This window comes from Oryza glaberrima, chromosome 10, assembly GCF_000147395.1.
Source record: "Oryza glaberrima chromosome 10, OglaRS2, whole genome shotgun sequence".
NCBI classification, from domain to species: Eukaryota; Viridiplantae; Streptophyta; class Magnoliopsida; order Poales; family Poaceae; genus Oryza; species Oryza glaberrima.
Genome location: NC_068335.1, coordinates 17,467,936 through 17,489,647, shown reverse-complemented (window position 1 = coordinate 17,489,647; position 21,712 = coordinate 17,467,936). Strand labels below are relative to the sequence as shown.

General features: G+C 40.1%; 1 protein-coding gene across 5 annotated transcripts; it reads right to left on the bottom strand.

Moving 5' to 3' along the window:
- Nucleotides 1–14,074: 14,074 nt before the first annotated feature.
- LOC127752758 (putative pentatricopeptide repeat-containing protein At1g13630) lies at nucleotides 14,075–20,333 on the bottom strand. Of its 5 annotated transcripts, none has more exons than XR_008012406.1 (8): nucleotides 19,791–20,333; nucleotides 17,380–19,442; nucleotides 17,181–17,282; nucleotides 17,003–17,070; nucleotides 16,004–16,177; nucleotides 15,342–15,896; nucleotides 14,998–15,200; nucleotides 14,075–14,910 (listed from the first exon to the last, which is right to left on the bottom strand). XR_008012406.1 is itself a non-coding variant. In XM_052278168.1 (3 exons), the coding sequence occupies exons 1-3, from the start codon at nucleotides 20,173–20,175 to the stop codon at nucleotides 17,708–17,710; spliced, it is 1,959 nt and encodes a 652-aa protein (XP_052134128.1). In that variant the 5' UTR covers nucleotides 20,176–20,333; the 3' UTR covers nucleotides 17,559–17,707. The 5 variants fall into 5 exon arrangements, 1 of the variants encoding a protein (XP_052134128.1); XR_008012405.1 differs by having other exon boundaries at nucleotides 14,078–14,910; nucleotides 15,703–15,929; XR_008012403.1 differs by having other exon boundaries at nucleotides 14,079–14,910; nucleotides 15,342–15,929.
- Between the last annotated feature and the right edge of the window lie 1,379 nt (nucleotides 20,334–21,712).

Below are 21,712 nucleotides of genomic sequence, written 5' to 3'. Positions count from 1 at the left end.
TTCACCTGAAGAAATTAATTCCCTAGGGAGGGAAGGAAGACGCCAAGACAACAACCCCAAAAAAGTTGCGGCTCCAAAATGGCATCACCGTTGTCGGCCCTGAAACAGGATGGGCTTTAGCCTGGAGATCTTCCAGCTCTCCCATGCCACTATCTCCCCATTGCTACCATCTTCCATCAGTCAAAGACCGTCGTGCCATGCTTTCACCATCGCTCCTCCACGCCCATCTCCTGAGACCACTGCGCCATACCGTCATCACCAAGAGCCACTTTGTTGGAGAGACATTGGGTCTAGCTAGTCTAGAGAATAACATCGGATCCTGCCTTGGAGCTACCAGATCCGACAGCTCCTTCCACCCTCTCCACTGCCACCTGCCACTCCACCACCCCGCCATCCGCTGGCCCTCTCACTAGATACGGCTATGAATGGTATAGATCTGTACGACCACCTCCAACCTCTTGGTCACCTCAATGCCCGAACTGAATATGCTTTCTCGAGGAGAAAATTCATGTCGCCGCTGTCCTTATAGCCACGTGGCTTGTAGGTGTGCCTCTCAAACAGTGGCTAGGCATTATAGAGGAACAGAGGGTTGGTGGCTATGGTCGTCGCTTTGTCGTCTCCCGTGTCATCTTTAGGATTGGATGTGACATAGAGGACGGGTGAATGCTACTACTAATTTAATCCTTAGAATAGGACTTTGTTTCAAGATAAAAGATAAGAGATGTTGATTTGCTTGACATAGCTAGAACTCAATTAAGGCTTTAGTTATTCATAGATAGCTCCACATAAAGCAGCATGGACGCAAAATAGATGTTCTTTCTGTCTGCTTACTAATAAATACTTAGTACATCAACTTGCGTAGCTGCAAACAGTTGCACAGGCCAAAAACACGGCTAACAGTGGACGGCAATATGGATTATTACATGATCAAAACCCCACACAATTACGTGCTTGCGGTGTGCGCATATAGTGGTTTGCGTGTGTGTCTTCTGTGTAATCGATAAAAAAATAAAAAATAAATAAAAATCCAGCACAAGCATGACAGAAAGTGATATGAATATATATATATGATCTATCATTTGTCCAAGCTTAATGCCATATCTGATCTGCACCAATCGTATCTCTACTGCATTTTTTTTTCTCATTTTTGGTTGTGCAGAGCAGAGGAGTTAATTGACTCCACAGTTTGGTTGCTGGCGAGGCTGGTGCGAACATGCCAACCAGCAGCAGCAGCAGCCACGCCACGCCATCCGCCAAGACAGCCGTTGATGGGCGCGGGCCGGGGAATGTACGCAATGTAGCCGTGTGCAGGGGAGGCGCGCGACACCGGCATCTGCATGGGCATGCATCGTCGCGGCGCGCGCACACGAGGTGTTCGGCCCGCGCGCGCGAGGCGCGCTGCCCGCTACGGCCGCCGCGAGAGGGGGCGCGCGCGGCGCGGAGAGGCACGGGCACCGACCGGCACGGGGTGATGGGGGTGGCGCGCGTGGCGTTGCGCTGCGTGTGGGGCTCCGTGCCGGCGGGCGCGCGAGAGTTCGTGCCCGACCGACCGCACGGCGCGCGCTTTGCATTGGCTGGTGTTTTCGGTCTCGACGCGCGCGTGGTCCGGCAGCGGCATGGCGCGCGGGCCTGCACGTTGTCTTGGGAATTAAAACAAAAAAAACCAACACATGTAGTAGTATAAAACCCAGGGTGTACCACCGTACATTGCTCCTGAACTAGGTTGTTCTATGTCTCTTTGGTATTATAGATCGTTTTGATTATTTTTACTAGTTAAATTTTTTCTGGGTTCGATTAAATTTGTAGAAAAATATGGCAATTTCGTTTTAATTTTCATATTCATTTTTTTATATTTTATCAAAATATATTGGTTCCAATGTTATATTTAATAAAACGAATTTGGTATTGTAAATATTACTTTTTTATATAAATAAAGTAAAAAATGACTTATAATATAAGATGGAGAGAGTGCTAACTTATTTATAATCTACTCTACAAAATTCAGAGATGTGGTACATAGGGTTAGAATTCGGAGAAGTATGTTTCCTGACAGTTGGTTAGTTCGATGCTCAATTAGTTTAGCACTACATGTTGCATGCTTGCAGTAATGTACTTACTGTAGTGTAGTATTGCGCGTTGTCGTTGGCCGTGTCGGTTTCATAATCGATCCATGCTTGTTTGCTAAGTCACTAGTTGGACAACTTACTAACCGAAAGAGGTTAAAAAAATACGATTAACTTGCATGCGTGTTAGCGTTCGGTGCCGGCCACCCAAGCACGCACCGCACGCGCGCGTGCCCGTTAACCGGCGGCGCATGTGCGTCGCCGAGCCTGCGACGCCGGCCCTGCCGTACGTGCTCGTCGTCACCCGGAGAAAACGGTCTCCCCCTTCGCACCGTCTCGTGCGAGTCGTTCAAAAAAGAAAACGGTCTCCCCCACGAGCAATTTTACAGTTCTTGAAAAGGTATCATTTTTTCCATTATAAATTTGATACCTCTTGGTATATAAGTACTTTCTCCGTTTCACAATGTAAGTCATTCTAGGTATTTACATTGAGAAACGGAAGGAGTAGTAGGTACTATAAAGTACTAAATTTTATACTAAAATTTTAGGATCTCTTTAAGGACTGTAAAATTACTCCTCCCCCACGTTTAGAGAAAGTTTGTAGCAACCACAGCTTATTACAAAATCTTTGGTTCAGTCTAGAGAAGCTTAAGATTATAAGAATCCGTTGGTTGGTAATCAATTTGAATATGAAGAAGTTGGGTTATATAACTAGTTTCTTTTCTGAATTATATAACTAGAGATTCTTAGAATCTTAATAAGAATCCGGACTGTTTGGGGGAATTGGAGCATTTGAAAGAAGTAGCGGTAGCTAGAAGCTCTTCAATCAGGGCCTCTAGTTTCTCCGCGCATTAATTTCTCAGTTGCATTGAAAAAAATTGTAGTTGTAAAATTCACAAAATAATCTAGATATCAGAAACTGACAAATCCAGATTTTCGTTGACTACTCATAAATTACTCATAAATTAAACTGCTTTGAATTCTCTAAGCTTCCAAACAGAGGACACCTCTTTGTTTTTTGGGGGGACAAATGTTGATCCTTAATTATGTTTGCAGCAACGCAATATTTTCAAAGTAATTCTCTACACGCTGCATGCAAGATCTAATAGCAAATCAAAACAACTAAAAAGAAATGAAGACGACCGATCGGAGATCGGATTACACCAGATAGCCGGAAGGAGAGAAAGGCAGGGAGCTTTTAACATGCACGCAGCAGCAAAGCAAGCCGCAGCAGGTGATCGATATCATATCATCACTAATTAATCCTGAATTTCTGATACCCCTAATCCGATCCTTTACATGAGCTTAATTAACAGTGGAATCCACAAACTCTCATCCACCACTTACAAAGTTACAAAATTTTTATATTCCACGCAACTGTGGGGAAAAGCTACTAGCATCGCTTTCTCCCCACGGTTTCCATTGCTAGCTAATGACGCATCAGAATGAAGTATAGGTTAGATTATTAATTAAATAATTAGCACTCCATATTATAATTTGGGACACTGCTGATGTGCCTTCTGACAGCCGGCCGGTCGGATTTGACTGTCATTTGACCAGCCTCTAGCTCCTAATAACATATGCTGGCCCTGATGCATGCCTGGATGCATGCCTACATGGCTACAGAGAGCATGCAAAACAATTGATGCTTTGGTTGGTTAGTGATCGGTATGTCCATCCGTAAACAAGAAGTTACACTCTGACACTGACGCTGTCTGCTCATTTGGTCATGGAGCTATAGCACGCCACAAGTTGCCAAACTCACCCAGCAGTTGAGAGAACCAAAAAAAACCTACTTTAGGGGTGATCAGGGGCGTAAAATTTTAGCATATCACATCCGATATTATATAGGGCGTCGTATCAGGTGTTCGGATATTAATAAAAAAATACAGAACCCATCAGTAAACTTTAGGACGAATTTATTAAGTCTAATTAATCTATCATTAGCAAATGTTTACTGTAGTACAACATTGTCAAATCATGGAGCAATTTAGGCTCAAAAGATTCGTCTCGCAAATTAGTTGTAATATGTACAATTAGTTATTCTTTAGCCTATATTTAATACTTCATGCACGTGTTCAAACGTTCGATGTGGCAGGGTGTAAAATTTTTATGTGGGATATAAACTGGGCCTTAGTCTTTTCCAATCGATCAGATTAATTAAGACTAAGACAGTGTTTCAGGGAAGAGGAAAAGAAAAGATTAAGAGAGTATGTAAAATAAGATAGTTATTAACGCATGATTAATTGAGTATAATTATTTTAAATTTAAAAATGAATTAGTATAGTTTTCTCAAACAACTTTTCTATAGACATCTTTTTTTAGTAAGCGTGCACACAAAAAATTAAGATGGTAGACAAAAAAAGTAGCCGGAAATCTCTAAAATGAATCCGAAAATCGAATTCCGAAAAAAAAATTACTCGGAAATCCATAGAATGAAGCCGGTGCGTGTAACTCAATATAATACCATAAATCGACACGCCATATATGGCCAGGAAAAGAAAATACAAGTAACATTTAGATGATGGGAGAAACATGGACCGTCCAATGATCAAGGAGTAGGGTGAGGATGAAAGGGGATGGGTACCCATCCATGGCCCATGCACACACCCCACTCGACACCTAGCTTGGCAACCACTCCTAAAGGAGGAGGAAGAAGATGGTGCATGATGATGCATGAGCTAGTCTTATTCTATGCATGCGTTCGATGGCTGAAGATGGATGATGCAGCCTCCTCCTGCGTTGCCCCCCTCGTGCCCTAGGGATGGGAGACATATGCGCCTTTTCGGTAATGCTGCGAGTCCAACACCCACTCGGCCACCCTCCCCCTGATACCTGTATGCAGTTAGCTTACTACTCCCGTTTCATCTTAAAATAAATCAATCACTGGTTAAGAATCTCTCGTTGTCATAGTCAATCGCCATTTAACCACCATTGCCGAGATGATAAAATAAGCTTACTCTCTTCGTAAAAAAACAATTTCTAGGTACAAATCTAAACATAGACTACGTTTAGAAATTCATAGTTAGAAGTTATTTTTTTAAAGAACTGAGGGAGTATGTATATATGCATCTCATGCCTCGCCCTGTACTCATGCCTCGCCTCTTTACAGGCATGCTCCCTCCATAAAAAAAAATCTTAATCTTAGGTTTAAATTTAGACATCTAAATTTAGGATTGATTTTTTTTTATGGAGAGAGTATGCATGATGCATACACCTGCTATGAGTTAGATCAACCCATGCATGGCCGGCCAATTGTACTGTGGTGCCATCATCATGCGCCCATATGCACTGTATCCAAGCTGGTCCAAAACACTAAGCTCCCTGATCACTGCTCCCAAACACTAAGCCCCTGTTTGGGACGCGGTGCCTTAGTCTTTTCCATTAGTACTTTTTAAAGGGATTAGACTTTTTCACGTAAAACTATTAGGGTTTTCGTTGGAAAACAAAAATTTTACAGAACTTTAACATGAACCGGTTTGATCGATTTTCATGAAAAGCGTTCGGAATTCCTTAATTCGTTTCAAGCGAGGCCTTATGTTTTGAATGAGGCATAAAACAAGGGGCAGGTACCCCCTTAGGCATTAAGTGACGAAATAATTTTCCATATATTTTTTTAAGATAATAAGAAAACATATGGAAATTTTTCCATGTATATATATGGGCGTGGTTAAGAAGTTCTTGTATTATCTCCATGTGTGAAGGCTAATTATATTGGGGCTTTAGGATTTACTACTTCTCACCAGCATCTCTTTTTCTTTAACCTTGGACAGACAGTAGGGAAATCCCCTACGGTATATTAAGTTTCCTTAATATAACTGTTGGGTTTAGTCCCACATCAGTAACTGATGATGGGGAGCACGACTTAAAAGGTGAGGACGGTTCTCACCCATCAGACTAGTCTTTTGGGTTGTATAGGCCCAGGACCTAAAGTTGTGGCTCCGGTTGGGCTTGCGGTGGAGCAGGCCTAATGTGACCTGGGTAGCCCACGGTTGGTGAGCCAGGCTGCGCACTCTAACAATAACAAAGTTAATTTACAAAGTAAGCACCAGCATCTCTTGGGTGAAAAATCCTAAAATAACACTGCAAAAATGAGATATTTTGTGGTACATTAAAAAAACAAAGAGCTAGCTAGCTAGCCAGATGATCATCACCAGTACATTGTACTGCAATCTTTTTGTTTGAACCGTGCACATTGTGCAATCTACAGTTACAACACTAAGCCGAAATCAAGTTGGAACAAATAATAAGTGGACACCGGAAATACTTGGGCACATCATCTTTGTGGAGCATCATATCAAGGCCCCCTGATTAATTAAGTGACCAATTAAGCATTTGGTGCAACCTAGCTTGAGTCACCCAACACAAAACACACTGGGACCAACCATTAGCTCTCAGGCCATTCCCAACCATGACACTAGACATAGTTTCTATAAACTCTACATCATCAAGAAACTAGAACTAGACACTACTCTTCCAATGCAAACACCACTATTCCATACTTCAATTTAATGTTACTTATCTCACATGATGTCTTGGATATTGTGTATAAACCATGTCTCATGCAAGACATGGTTTCCTTCTCTTTCTTCATTTATTCACTTGACATATCATTTTTTATCCTAGGTGGCAACTTATTTAATGCTATAGATACCATTCTAGTCATTGGGTTAGGAATGGCCTCATGGGTAGGCATATTGGATCCAATTCTCGATTCCGATTGTTTAATTAGTTTGATCCCTTCCGTGTGCTTTTACGAGGCATTGCCACGAAGATTGAAGCTTTTAACACATCTTTGCCACATATAGTAAGGTTGTTTATATAAGGAGCGTATCCTATGCACACAGGCCCTCGCGTGTACACACCGTGTATACCAACTAAAAATTATCACAAAAAATTCTAGGAAAATTCATACATGTACTTTCAATAGTATTACATCTACGTGCAAAGTCGCATCTTCAAATTCATTCTACATAGAGAATAACAAAAAAGATAAAATTCTGACAAAATTGCAACCTTAAAACTGTCAGATTTTTTGTTTTTTTTGTTACGGCTAAAATATAATGAATTTGACGTTACGATTTTAACCCTAGGTGTAATACAATTGAAAGTATGTGTATGATTTTTTCTAGATTTTTTGGTGACATTTTTTAGTTGGTGTGCACGTGTGTACACATGAGGGCCTGTGTGCATAGAATATGTTGCCGTTTATATATGCCTGCTAGCTTAATTAATTATTTGCCATAAGCCATAGTCAGAATTTAATTTTTAGAACTTTAAGTTGATTTTTTTATTTTCCAGCTTAGACTTTTAAATTGCTAAGAATAGAAATATAAACATCTTAATTCTTATTCTAAATTTATTCTAGGTTGCTTTGCGTTTATTTTTCTCGGATTACAAGCCATAGCTAATTCACTTAGGCCTTGTTAGTTCCAAACTTTTTCTTTAAACTTCTAACTTTTCCATCACATTAAAACTTTCTTACACACGTAAACTTCCAACTTTTCTGTCACATCGTTCCAATTTCAACCAAACTTCCAATTTTGACGTTAACTAAACACACCCTCAATGACAGCTCTTGTACAACATGTTGCTAGCTGCTCGTTTTCGATGGTCGATTTCCAATGGCATGAACATATATAAGGTCTTCTTTAGGCACAATGAGTTTAATTTAACGGATTAAGATCGCACTTCCACCGACCAATTGAGTTGAATTCCTTAGAAATTCCAACATCGGCACCTGCTTGGAATGATTTGGCCCCTAGTGTGCTGGGCACTATAATATTTGAAAATCATAAGCCCCAGGAATCTCCCAACATACATGCATCACCCTTATCTTTCTCTCCCTGCCAAGCCTTTTTTTTTCTCTCTCTTTTTGTCTTGCTTTCCTCCAAATGATTATTATTTCTCCTTGTGATGATGATGAGCCGACAGTGCTCAATTGAGCTGTTCCGTTACATGCCCGGAAAAAGAGCTGTTGTTTATATGGACTGAGTTCCTCTTACTTAAGTTATGTGATTTTAGAATCATTAACATGTGGTGTCCATAGTAAAGAAAGACTACATGTTAGTGATTCAAAGTCAGGATGTAAATCCGTTGTTCATGTGTATTGGATATGCCTTCAAGTAAAAGGTAGAACAACAAGGAACGGGATATGTATGTTTCAGTTTCTAAAAGAATACGAGTGATGAGGAATAACAGGTTATTAAAATAGTTGCACAATTAATTAATATTATTGTCTACTACCTCCTTTCTTAAACAGATATCATTCTAAATTGTTGTAGTCAAAGCTATAAACCTTAAATGATTAATTAATAAAAAATATGAAGATTTGACATGAGAAAATGATATGGTATATTTGATCATCAAAAGCAATTTCATATAATTATATTTTTAATAGCTTTTAGAAACATGTAGTTAAAAAGTAGTGATAAAATATATATGTGCGTTGGTACTGGGTTGATTTTTAAAATGACAAGTAAAAAAGAATGCAAGAAGTAATAGATAAACATAGAGTTAGTTAGCAAAGGATGGACCATCTATAGACATGGCGCACATAAGGGTACGGCGCCAAAAAGTTTAATGATACGTCTCTAACGAGATGTCTAAACAGTAACCATGGTCTCTCATGCCTCTTTGTCTTATAAATTTTGGAATAATTAGGTGCCTTGTCCCAGTAAGGATTAGAGTTTCTTTTTCTGGATATGCCTATAAAAGCCATTTAGATTCCATTGCAATCAAATCCATCTTTTGCTATCACAATTCTTCCATGGCATGAATGAATTCAGCTGATAATCTCCCTTTATTTAAAGTAGTGAGTTTTCCAAGCATCGACAACGAGATCAAGCACCAAGCCACTAGCTAGAGACCCTTTTGTCCAACTGTAAAACCCAACCGATGATGTCCAACACTATACACTCCATAAAGACAATATTCCTGGTACCTTTGAGAAGTGGCACTAGAGGGAAAAATCTAGGCCCCTTTTGAGCCACCAAGAGGAAATCTGATAGGTTATGAGCGAAAATGACATTGCTCCCTTCTAACACCACTTGTCAGCAACAGTTCATTAACCAGTGGAAACAACTGTGCCTAAACACAAAGTTGACCGAGAATTCAAATGACCATTTTACCCTCTAACATGAGAGATGCACTTGATAGTTTAATGTATGGTTTCAATTCTGAGGTCTCGTGTTCAATCCCCAACATTTTCATAATATTTTTCTTAAAATATGTTAAAATATATTTTCTTATTATTCCAATACATGTAGTAGCTCTTCCTACCATTTTTTTAGTATGATGATCACGATGTCTCGCTTTCACTTAAAATCATCTTCTCTCCTATAAAAACAGTTCAACTTAAAAAACTGATTTCTTAAAAAAACAAACGTTATAAAAACCAAACAGATTAATCGGTCCAAATCCTTTCACCAAAGTAAATAAAAAACCGTTATAACGCACGGGCCTAACAGTCTTGAGTAAAAGTTCATCTACTGCCTAACTAGCACGCAGCACTGCAACCAACCAAACGAACTAATTCACCGAAGGGCTCTGCTCCGGTGTTTGGCGAGTTTAGCCGAGGCGCCCGCGCGAAAAAAAATTGAGCATATACTTTTTTTTTTAATAATTTACGTTCATGTATCTGTATGAGAAGAAATGTTACAAATATACGTGTCCCACAGATCGAATACGCGGGAGCGCTCACAAATCACGTTGTGGATTGTGGGAGCACCGTTTGGGCCGTTCCCGTTGAACGGGCGAGCGGAACCGCCATGGTCCCGCGGCTAAAAAATGTGGCAGCGTGGTGGCCAGCGGGACCACATGGCATCAAGACGGTCCCACGGTTCCGTTGTGTGGAACTGGCTCTGTGAATAGTAGTAAACAATGTCCAAACAGCGTAAACAATGTCTCAACGGTGCTAAACAGCACCGAACAATATTATATATGCCTCACCCTATATATGCACGGCCGGTCTCGCATGCCCAGCCCGCGGGACCGTCAATCCCGTGTTTTTAGGTCATACAAAACACTCTGTCCTGCGTTTTCACCATGTAGGATGTGCATATTTATGCAAATTCTTCGTATGCCGTAAATTATTAAAAGAAATATGTATATTCACAATTTTTTTTTTTTTGCTGGCCCGCGCGAGCGAGCGAGCGAAATCACGCGCCGTATCGAGGTTTTCGGTGGGCAGCTAGCGCGCGACTAGTCTGTGGCCGGTGAGTGGTGGTCTGATTTTGTGCTGCGTCGTCGCCGGCGGCGGTACGTCCACGGCAGAATGGGGGCCTCGGATGAGTTGTCGCGCTCCCAAAATTCCCAATAACAGTGGTTCATATTAGAGTTGACATCTATGATAACAACAATATATATACAATGTTCATCGAGAGTTTGACATCTATGACAACTTGGTGGCCCTGTTTAGCACGTTGGTTTTTTTGTCTTCTTCACAAGACCCACATCATGCATATCCATAAGCGATTTTATCATCTTTTTACAACCCGCACAAGATAGTGCGATATTTCTATTGATATAGTAGAAAAAATGTCATGTATATTGTCAAGGAAAAGAAAAACAAACTAAGCACACGACACCTCTAAGGAATGATCATTGCCTACTCGTTGGTTGGCTTATTAGCGGTAACCAAAATTTAAATTTTATTGCATTATTGTGGAGTTGATTTTAACTTTTTTCTAAGCACATTTTCCAGCCTTGCTTTTGAACCATTAAAATAAAGATATATGTAAACGTTTTACCTATAAATTATTTTTTCTTCATTTATTTTCTCACGGCTTTTCATCCATAGCTTAACCAATCAAAACTATATTAATACATTAACCATCTATCAACGAGAAAAGAAAATAAATTACACTCTTGAGTAGTACATGTATTATTCATAATCAAATTTTATTTTTGCCTCAACTTGAATAGGTCGACCTTTAGCTTGCATGTTAGTTCCAGAATCATAACCATGTGCCTAACATGCAAGGGATGAATGTGCATCCGCTTAAAGGAGTAAAATGACCTTTTCAAATTAATCAACACAAACCTCAACTAAGTTCCAGCTATATAAACACCCTCATCTGAGGATGCAATTAAACGATAAATTTGACCAAAATTTCTGCTTCATCGATCCAGATTGGTCTCGACGTGCATAGTATGTTTCAACAAACATGACATGCCACATGTACGGGGTATCTACTCTTTTTTTTTAAAAAAAAAAACTTGGGTATACTTCCTCCATCATAAAAATAAATCTATGATGGGATATGACACATCCTATTATTTATTATTTATATAGCACTCTCTTTGCTTAAAGTTATAGGGTATTTTTTTAGGATAAGATTTTGATCAATAATTACTGTATTAAAATATCATTTGTGATATAAAAGTTTTATAATCATAAGCAAGTTCTTTTTAATATTCTACTATTATAAAAATTGAAAATATTTTGCCGGTATTTTGATACTCTCTCCGTTTTTTAATAGATGATGCCGTTGACTTTTTCTTCAATGTTTGACCATTCCTCTTATTCAAAAATTTTATGCAGATGTATAAGCTATAAATCACACTTAAAATACTATGAGTGATAAAACAACTCATAAAAAATAAATTATAATTACGTAAATTTTTTTAGTAAGACGAATGGTCAAACATGTGAGAAAAAGTCAACGGTGTCATCTATTTAAAAACGGAGGTAGTATGTCATATGCATCTAAGTAGGTTTTTTAAGTTTGTTCGCTTTTGGAAATACATATCCGTGTTTGAGTCGGATTTTAAGTTTGTTTTGGGAAACACAAAAGGAGTCGTATAAGAAATATCTTTAAAAAAACTCACATGCTAACTTGAGATGAAAGTCAGACTCTTAATTGCAGCTCATGATTTTCTAAAAAAAAATCCAAGCGAATTCCTAAAGTGAATTTCATTCTAGCTAAACCGTATAACAATAATAAGATCAAAATAGCATTCACCCGTAGCAACGCACAGGCATTTTTCTAGTAAATATAAAAACTTTATTTTGTGTCACAAAAAGTGTATCCTAGTAGAGCAATCGTTGATCAAATTCTTATAGTAAGAAAACAAAATGTGTCATATATTTTAAAACGGGGAGATATATAATATTAGCAGCCCAAGCCCCCTTGTCGTCATCTCATCATGATCATGCTGACAATTACTCCCTCTGAAAAAAGAAATCTAGTACAGAATACGATATCTTTTGTCCAGATTTATAATATTAAAATGTATCATATTTCATACTAGGATTATTTTTTATTAAACGGGGAGAGTACAAGTTACTACAGCGGTACAGCCCATCCTTCCATTCATGATGGTATAACGTACGGAAAGGAGTCGCCGCTCCCGAGTAGTAACTAGTAAGGCTCCATTCGAAAAAACAGCTTGGCTTAGTTTTTTTAAAAAAAAACATTAAACGACAAATAATATTATCCTATACTCTGTTCATTAAGTACTTCGTCCTGTACTCTGTTCATTAACAACTTCCTACTTTTAAAATTTGTGTCACAATATGATAACTTCTCCACTTACACTTTTCTCAACTAATCACAAGTTCACAACCTTCTACTATTTAAATTCCTTACATATATTCTTTTACCCAACAAATCATAATATTCATCTATTTAATTTCACCAACCTTTTTTTAATACCCATGTTAATTCTGGAATTACGTATATTTTGGGACCGAGGTGGTATTAACTTATTATAAACTTGAAAAATGTGTTTGTTTGATTTCTCTTTAAAATAACCTCTGTAAAAAAAAATTCTAAAAAATAAAACACCCCGTTTAATGATTTAAGAGAACATGGCCCAATAAGTCGGTTGGACTCGGTTTTTTTCTGGTACTATATCCGTTCCAAAATAAGTATAGTCATGGGTATCCATGTTTAACATTTAACCGTTCTTTCTTATTTGAAAAAATTAAGAATTTTTTTTAAAGAAGTACACTCATGAAGTATTATTCATATTTTATCATCAAATAATATTACAAATACTAACCATAAAAAAGAATTGTAATAAGACGAACAGTTGGTACCTGAACTAAGGTAAGTTAGATTTAGGAGCTGAGGTCTCCCAAACGGGCTCGTAGTGAAGTACTGATCCATCGCAATGCTGGCCATGCACCCAGCAGCAGCTCATCCAGAGAGCGTGGCATCCAGCGATCTCAGACAGGAGTAGTCTTTCCCCCCACGAAACACACCACGACGCCACCCCGCTCGGTGTACGTGAGGCCCCAGATCGGCCGAGACGACGACCTTGCTGATCGAGGCAGCGATCAATCAATCATAATGCTCCCTCCGGTTTTATTTTAATTAACGTTTTAAATAATGATATGGTCTATAAAATATATCTTTGACCTTATTTTTCTACTATAATATACCTTATCTGTTTCAAAACATTTGACACCGTTGACTTTTTAGTACGTGTTTGATCATTCGTCTTATTTAAAAAATTTAAGTAATTATTTATTCTTTTCATATCATTTGCTTCATTGTTAAATATACTTTCATGTACACATATAGTTTTACATATTTCACATTTTTTTTAAATAAGACGAACGGTCAAACATATGCTAAAAAATCAACGGTGTCAAACATTTTAAAACGGATGGAGTATATAATAAATAAATACATGTTTACTTTTATTATGGTGCTTATTTATACTAAATATTTTTAAAGTACATATGTAGAAGACAAAACTACATATGTTGTTCTAGTTTATTTATACTAAATATTTTTAAAGTTATGGATGGTCAAATTATAAAAGTTTGACTTTAACCTTCTTCAAAACATCAATTATTATAGAACCAGAGGAATTACTATACGGGATCAATACGGGATCAAACCGCGGTTTTGCAAAACAATGCACAAAGTTGCCGCACTCCCGCATCGCAAGTGACCAGGAACACTAATGACTGCTACAAATTACTGTAAAATCGTTTGTTACTCCGTACTAAGCATGTATAAGAGCACACCGTATACTACCAGTAGAGATTGATCGAGATCACAGTAAAATAACTCCAACTCAAATCTACTTTCCCGGCACAGTTTACGGCCATACTCAGTGTCCTGTGTCCGTATACGAGTATACAACAGATAGGTGCAGCGACAAATTCTGAGGCTATGTTTAGTTCCCACGCAAAAATTTTTCACCCTGTCATATCGAATGTTTAGACACATATATGGAGTATTAAATTTAGATAAAAAAATCTAATTACACATATTGCGTGTAAATTGTGAGACGAATCTTTTAAGCCTAATTGCGCCACCATTTAACAATATGGTGCTACAGTGAACATTTGCTAATGATAGATTAATTAGACTTAATAAATTCGTCTCGCAGTTTACAGTCGGAATATGTAATTTGTTTTGTTATTAGACTACGTTTAATACTTCAAATGTGTGTCCGTATATCCAATGTAACACGCCAAAACTTTTCACCCTTGGAACTAAACAGGGCCTGAGTATGAAACGGAGGTAGTATATGCTAATGTACTGCACGAGCAGTAGACAGCATTGCAGTACCTCACCTTTCTTCCTCTGCCATCCTCTCTTGCCGCGGCTTTCGCCAACAACGACAGCCTGCTATGCTCACATCGGTGCCTCCAGGTCTCCACTGGTGGAAGCCAAAGCAAGCAGTGTGTGTGCCTGTGAGCCTGTGCAGCACCTGGCCCATGATTCTGCTTCCACCCTTGCCTTCTGAAACGGGCAAATTTACATCTTCCCTTTTCCCCTCCCTGCTGCCAGCTGCTGATGATGCGTTTTCAGAAGGTAACAGAGATGAATGCCATCCATCCAGATGTCTGATCTGCACGTACTAGTACAGCATGGATCCATTCCTGGCCATTGACAAAATTCGGGACATTTTACTTGCCATATGAGTTCAGGGGACAGATGCAGAGTGCTTGGCTGGTAGACTGGCTTACCGTTCTTCATTTTTTTTTTTTACCATGGTCAAGTGTCACTATCCCTCTTGCCGCAGATCATCAACAGTGGAGGCTTTATCCGATTGTCCTCTAGCACGTTGTCCTTGAGCTTGTTGGGCATCAGCTTCACATTTTGGCGCCATGCCATGAATGCACACACTTTATACTCCATCTAGCTTCCAAATCCTGGGTCTTCCCTGTTCCTGAAAGAAAAAAAGAAGTTGGGGTGCAGACTGTAAGTGACATCAATTCACTCAGCTAAAGAATCACAAAAGTGGTGACCAGGTTTACAATGTTCTCAAGTAAAGACACAGTGTCATCTCTCTTAAGGATTGATGGCAAACCTGATCTGTTGTCTATTCACCTGGATATATACATGCAGTTGGCTACATCATGAATGCTGTACATCTTAATACAAAGTGCTATTGTTTCTGACTAAATATTCATGATCTGATTACAAACGTGTAACTGTGAAATGCATGTTAGACAAACTACATAAAGAGGGAAACGCTGGAATCCCAGGATGGACAATGACTAAAGCACATGAAGGACAAAAAACAACAGAACAAGGGTGGTCATCTACCATTCCACCAAGCCCTGAAGTTGTGGCTTTCGGTCATACAACAGATACTAACAGAGATCTCAGGAGATGCTAGCTTGGTAGAAGAGATCTTTGGGGCTTAGACTAGAGATCCTGGGGGCCACCTGACAAGATGCTCTTCAGTAGGAGAGTGGGATGGCTAGCCTCATCCTTGTCCTCTTCCATCCGACAAGTAGGAGGTTTTCATGCTTCATGGATCCCCTCTGATCAACTTGGTTTTCAGTGATGCCCACACAGTGACCCTTCAATGACCAAAAATTCGTCGTTACATGGATGAAGTTCAATTGGGGTGGCATCTCTGTTGATACGTTGGAATTTCACATTCCATGACCTGTACCATGGGCAAGTCATTTTCTCAATGTTATACCAGCACACGATAGATTGAAACAGTTAACGAATCCGTACCTCCAGTCAGCACCGAGTGACACTTAATTTTGGTTACATGGCCTCTCTGCAACTACTAGTGACATTCATGTTACTTTCTTGATTGCTTTGTTGCTCCATCCACCGACGAGCCACGGATGGCTGATGGTGATGGCTCACCTTAATGCCATCTGCCTATCTGCCTCATTGATGGATCTAAGAATGAGAGAACAAAGCATTCTTCAGAAAGCATGACAGGACTCCTAAACTCTGCTTACTGACAGTGCCATAGTGGACATATATTCGACTCTGAGTGAGAATAAAATGACAAGACACAAAGTGACACACCTAGCATTATTTCATCATTCTTTTGATTGCAAGAACACATAAATGAAATTTTGTTGTCTGTACACATTATAATAGCCAAACAAGAATATGGAGCTTATTTATGACAAGATATGACAGGATCTTAGATATTGAGTTGTGAGTTTAGATATAGACAATGAACCAACTGAGCTTTTGTATAGTAATGTTGATGGTATTTATAAAACAAGTCTTCATCACCAAGAAATTGTAGCAATCCTACCAAGCAACAATCATGAAACTCAGATGAAACAAGAACAAATCTATTTGACATACACCTAGAGTAAGCAAAATAGTATTCTTGGATCTCCAAAACAGTGAGTGCACGGCTTCACGGTTGCACAAATTCCATGATTTATGGTTTAAAGAATGACCAAGCCACATTAAGTGCTTTGAACAAAACAAGCCATTTCACACATATGTTTTGTTGATTGGGCAAGAGCAAATAAGTACTTGTCTGTATCCAGGGCCCACCTGCTTTGGATATTTTAAATATCCTCCTAAACATGTACTTTAAATATATTGATATAAGCATGCAAACAGGGATGAAAAATGCAACAACCAAGTTCCAATAGTGGAGAAACCAACAAAACTTAGCAAAATTCAAAAGATATAACAACTACATGGTTATCTTTTAAACAAAACACTACAATGACTGAATGGTCAGACTCCAGTTACCTAAGAAATATTCACCATTGCAGATTCAGCTAAAAAGATCACCAAATGACATGCGCTCAGTCCGGGCACTGCCAAAAGAGGAGAAACAGAATTTTAAATATAGTCTTGAGCTCTTAAAATTCTTGATTCAGATATTCTTATAAAGTGATTTAATATAAAAGAGTTGATTTAATCTTACTCTTTGGCACAACATATGGATCCTGTGATTCCCTGGGCCAATATTGTCCTCAATTGTCGATTATCGAGACACAAGGAGTCAAGGGCATAGTGCCTATAAAACCTGTACAACACCAAACATCAACCAAAAGGTAAAGTATGAATTAGTTATTCAATGTAATGTACACTATAAGTAAAAGTGATAACACAGTCGCACTCACATGCTCAAGGTATTAAATACCAGTTTTAACAGCAAGTGCATTTAATATGGGTAGATAGACAAGCTCACTATTTTTCTGCAGAGCTCTGCCTAGCACACAATATATTTGAGTATCTGGGTAAATACCAACAGATAGCATAATCGGGACAAACATAAAGGCTTCTTTGGCAAATTGTCTTTTGCAAAGTCGATTGATTGCTGCACTGAAATCTTCAATAGAAGCTTCAAATCCTGCATCTAGAAGCTTACCAACTAACAAAACAGCATTGATAGGCATTCCTTTTGCGCACTGAGCTTTGATAAGTGTTGTGTACGCAAATTTTCTCAACTTAATGCCATTTTCTCTGAGGGACTCCAAAAGTATTTCTGCTTGAATAACTTTTCCCTTCAAACACAGCACATTAATAAGCAAGTTATAAGTAACAGGTGTCGGCACAAGGCCACGGCATAACATGATGTCATGTATGTGGAAAGCCATCTGAACGTTTTCTGATTCACAGAAACCTTGTATAAGGGTATTGTAAGTTATCGGGTCAGCATTAATACCTTTGCTATCCATATCTTTGAGAACATTGATAGCCTCGTCAAATCTGAGCTGCTTACAAAGCCCTTTAACAACGACACTGTAAGTTACTGCATTTGCCTTGATCCTCTTTGCAACCATTTCATCAAAAAGACTTAGCATGGTATTAACTTCTCCAGCTTCAGAGAGTGCATCCATCAAGGTAGTGTATGTCACTGCTGTTGGTAGAAGTCCACTTAGCTGAATAGCCCTAAAATAGCTCTCGGCAAGTTGCAGATCCCCAATTTTACAATACCCATATAGAAGAGAATTGCATGTGACAATGGTTGGGTGCATACCAGCTACAGTGATCTGATCATACAAACGAACAGCATTTACAATATCACCAAGTTTTGCATAACCATCAATAACGACATTATAGAACACTACATCAGTTGGCTGATATTTTCTAGCTACATTTTCCAAATACCACCTTGCTTCAACTAACAATCCTTTCTTGCAAAGTCCTAGAAGAATAGAAAAATGGTTCAGTGATGTTGGCATTACCCTCTGAGAACTGCACATTGCATTACATACTTGAAGAGCCTTTTCAATTTCCCCTAGCTTGCAATACCCATGGATAAGGATGGAATATGCGATAACATCCATATCCAAACCAATATTGTAGATCTCGCCGAGTAGGTTGTCAATTTCGCAGAACATGCCTTTTTTGAAGAGAGCATTGAGAAGGACACTATATGTGACAATATTCAACTGCAAACCTTGGTCTAGGACATCCTTCCTTACCTTCATTCCTTCTTCAACATCACCACTTTCGCAGTGACCAGCAATAAGTATAGTATATGTAACAAGATCAGGTTCAACACCTTGGCCTCTCATCATCTGGATGATTTTAGGAATTTCTTTTGTTAAACCAAGCAATCGGTACCCATTGATAAGGCTATTGTAGGTCACAATCTCAAGTTCCATTCCTTCTTTTGTCACTCTCTCGAAAAGATCCAATGCTTCCTCCATTGAACCTACTTTACATAGACCGTGTATAAGGGTAGAAAAGGTATACCTGTCAGGGACTAATCCATATTTCAGCATCAGGCATAAAAATGATTTTGCAGACTGAACAAACCCCCAATTACACAATGCAGACATAAGAATGTTAAAGGTCATTCCCAAGGGTTTAAACTTTCCCTCCTTCCTAGCTTCCTGAAGGAAAGATAAAGCTTCTCCAACCTTATCTTGCTTACAGAGGCCATTAATAATAATACTATGCGAATATTCACTGGGAGAGACACCACAAGACTCCATTTCTTCAAAAAGCTCCAATGCCACGTCTGTCATCCTTAAGCCGTGCAATAAACTGTCATAGGTGAACACCGAGATTTGCATGTTTAGGCTGCTCATTTTACTAAGAACGTAAAGGGCATCATGAACCATCTGAGCTCTAGCATAACTGTTCGCTAGAGCATCCCATACACAACCGTTGGTATCACACTCTCTGAATCTGTTCCATAAGATGTCACAGAGAGCAGCTGCAGACCCAGATCCTACAGCAGGAAGCGCAATAAGATTAAACGCGAACAATTTTTATGTTACTAGTTTGTCATACTTGCAGAGACCTTCTAGTAAAAAACGAATTACAGTAATAATACTACACCAAATACAACTATGTATGCATTGCTTTCGACCCTTTTCTTACTGTTTTTTATATGGTAATGATCAATTGATAATGCCTCTGGAAAAACAATATACCCTGTGTCACACATTCATATCGATCAGAAGTTCAAAACTACCGATGCCATTCCTACGCCTCCTCACACCAATCACCATAGTTATTCAGATACCACATGAGTAGAGTTGATAATCAGAATGGGGAAAATTCATAGCATGCTCACCTTGCTCGGTCACCAGCTGCGCCAAGGCTGCCCGCATCGCGCGCCACCTCCTCTCCCGCAGAAGCTCATGGCAGAGCTTGATCCGCGCGACAGCGCGGGCCTTCCTCTCGACCTCCTCGTCATAGGCAGCCCCCCCGCCATTGCAGCCAACCCTAGGCGCTCCCCGTGCAATCCCGCCGATGGAGGGAGGGGCTCGGGTGTCCCTGCCAACAGCCGCCGCGTCCTCCTCGGACTCCGTCACCTCCGCCGCCGCGGCCGCCGCCGAGGGATAATACGAGAGCGATCTCCACGCGGGCACGGGCGGGCGGGGGGAGGAGCGGCGGCGCCGGAGGTGAGGCAGGAGGAGGAGGAGGAGGGGGAGCGGGAGGCGCGGTCGGAAGGGCATCCGAGGAAGGGGCAGGGTCTCATGGCGCGGGGAGGGTGTGCAGAGCTCCGGCTCCTTCTCGAGCTAGGGCCACCGGCGCTGCACGGCCGCGGCGGCGAAGAGCATCTCCGGCGGCGGCGGCGGCGGCGGAGGCGGGGTTTGTGTGGGCGGCGCTTCAAGGGAAGGGGATTTTAGGAGAGGTGTGACGGGAAAGTGGGCCGAATGTTTGTGGACTTATGGAGTTTTTGGGTGATTCTTTGGAGGCCCATATTGTAGGGCACTCCAGCCCAAATATTCGCCGAAAGGAATACAGTTAGCAGCACAGAAGTCTATACGAAGTCCTCCAGCATGGACTCAAATTTTCCTCTCTCACTGCAACATCAGAAGCTGCATTTGCTTGAATTTTGAAAATCAGGTGAATTTTACTTCCTTGGTTGGTTTGCACAGTGATTTTCTTTTTTATGTGGTGTCTACGTGGTAAGCCCCACTTATCAGTTAGAAACGATAGACCCACATGTGAGTTACAACTTCAGTCTTCAACCCCACCTCCCCTCTTTCTCTCTCGTTCTCCTTAGTGGCACTGTCTGCCACAACGATCTCCTTGAAGACGCTTGAATCTAGCGGTGGAGCGATGGTGTCTACTTAGACTCATGCAATGAACCTGTGGACAACTCCGATCGCCTCTACTGCACCTCGATCTCATCCTTAAGTTTGATAGGGAGGAGGATGAGAGCCATATTGTCGTGTGCCTGAGGAGGAGGAGTCCTTGCCGGACACGCTCACGACTAGATCTAGTCTCTCCCACTCTACTCCCTTTCTCCGGTCTCCTTCGCGTTCGCTACCTCCGCCATACACCCTAAGCTCTGCTGCCACCACGACTCTTTCTCAAGTTCGGTTAGGATAGCTGCAAGCTAAACTTGAGGAAAACACAGGAGAGATGAAGGTGGTGTATCCGTGTATGATCTCAGCGCCACCTAGAGGTTAGCTAGGATGACAACAGCGTGATGCTATTAGGGGAGTTCAATAGAGGCAGTGAGATCTAGAAGCTCAACGAAGCCGAAGAAGCGACTCCAACGGGCTAATTGCATCAAGAGCCAGGCATGGACATGGTGCAGCTTTGGTTGGAGCATCAAGACCATTGTCTTGTCGCTGAAGGCCACGGTTAGCAGAAAGAGAGTAGTAGAGGGAGAATAGCGTGATAAATTAAGGTTCACTAGCATGTGGGCACTACAATTTTTCTTAGTGACTTTAGCATAGGAGACCATGTCAGCATACCACGTCAGACAAAATTAATGTACAATCTAGTCATAGAGGTAAGTTGACTCTAGTTTTCAAAGCTAAGGGAGGTGCAGATCTTGGTACTGTGGTTTGAGGAAGCGAATTCGGATTGAGCCCCTAGGGAAGGCGGTGATATAGACATTTTCTGGGAGGAAATTAGTTGAGTACGTACTCCGTATTAATTATTATAAAATTGAAAATTGGATTTATCTGATATTTGAAAACAACTTCTATATGAAAAATTTTCCGTACGAAATAAACTATTTAACAGTGTAAACCG